The 1,030-nt window shown below is 26.8% G+C and overlaps 1 protein-coding gene across 1 annotated transcript in view; it reads left to right on the top strand.

The window, feature by feature from the left end:
- Nucleotides 1-327: 327 nt before the first annotated feature.
- Nucleotides 328-1,030, top strand: part of LOC108576858 (FAD synthase-like) — a 4,691-nt gene continuing 3,988 nt past the window's right edge. The window contains 1 exon segment of the mRNA XM_017939921.1: nt 328-1,028. Within this exon segment, the coding sequence (XP_017795410.1) occupies nt 337-1,028 (692 nt within the window). The 5' untranslated portion in view covers nt 328-336.

Here is a 1,030-nt window from a genome sequence, read left to right on the forward strand (position 1 = left end):
CATAATATCTACATAAGTGAAACATAAAACATATTTAAGTATAAATTAAGATTAAAAATAAAGTTGTAATTTGTATTTTTAATTTTGGCAAAGTTGATATAATACATTATAATAAAGATGTACGAATCATTTGTTTGTAAATGAATGAATTTGTTTGTTAAAATTAAACAATAATGCATAAATTTAATTAAGTAAGGTAATTAATAATTCTTTGTAGGGTAATCTATTAAAATATTGGGTACATGTATACACATATATTTATCCATGATCACAAGTGAGCCCTTAAGTATAGCAGTCAAGAAATATTTTTGGATTCAGAAATATTTTTATAGTAAAATGACTTCTTTGCTGGTTCCTCTAGAATCAGTAAGGGGAATGACATGTTTGGATCGTACAGCATTTACAACAACTGTAGAATTACCAGTTTTTAAATTTCATAGTGTTAAATATCTAAAACTACTACCAATTCTGAAAAAATACCTTTTTAAAACAAGGAACTTCAAACCAGTTGAAAGCAGAAACAATGAAACTGTTATATATTTAAATCCAATGTTGATAAAAACTTTTGAAGATTTCATGGAAAGTGAAAAGAAGCAGTTGTTACAAGTGCAGGAACAGTTTGGAATAATGAAAGTAATGTTGAAATATGATAATTGGCAATCTTATGATATATTAAGAGCTATTTTACCTGTTGAAGTTGAAGTTCCAACTTCATTTAGCATAGTAGGTCATATTGTGCATTTAAATCTACGTGATATGCATTTACCATATAAGACTATTATTGGTCAGGTTTATCTTGATACCATTTCAACTGCTCGAACAGTTCTGAACAAAACAAGTGTCATTGATACAACTTTTAGAAATTTTATTATGGAAATCCTTGCTGGTGACAAGGATACTATTACAACAGTAAAAGAAAATGGTTGTATATATGAGTTGGATTTTTCTCAAGTTTATTGGAATACTCGATTAGGTACAGAGCATAGATATTTAATAACATTTATGAAATCTAATGATGTTTTGTATAATT

Source organism: Habropoda laboriosa, unplaced genomic scaffold (assembly GCF_001263275.1).
Source record: "Habropoda laboriosa isolate 0110345459 unplaced genomic scaffold, ASM126327v1 scaffold561, whole genome shotgun sequence".
Lineage (NCBI taxonomy): Eukaryota > Metazoa > Arthropoda > Insecta > Hymenoptera > Apidae > Habropoda > Habropoda laboriosa.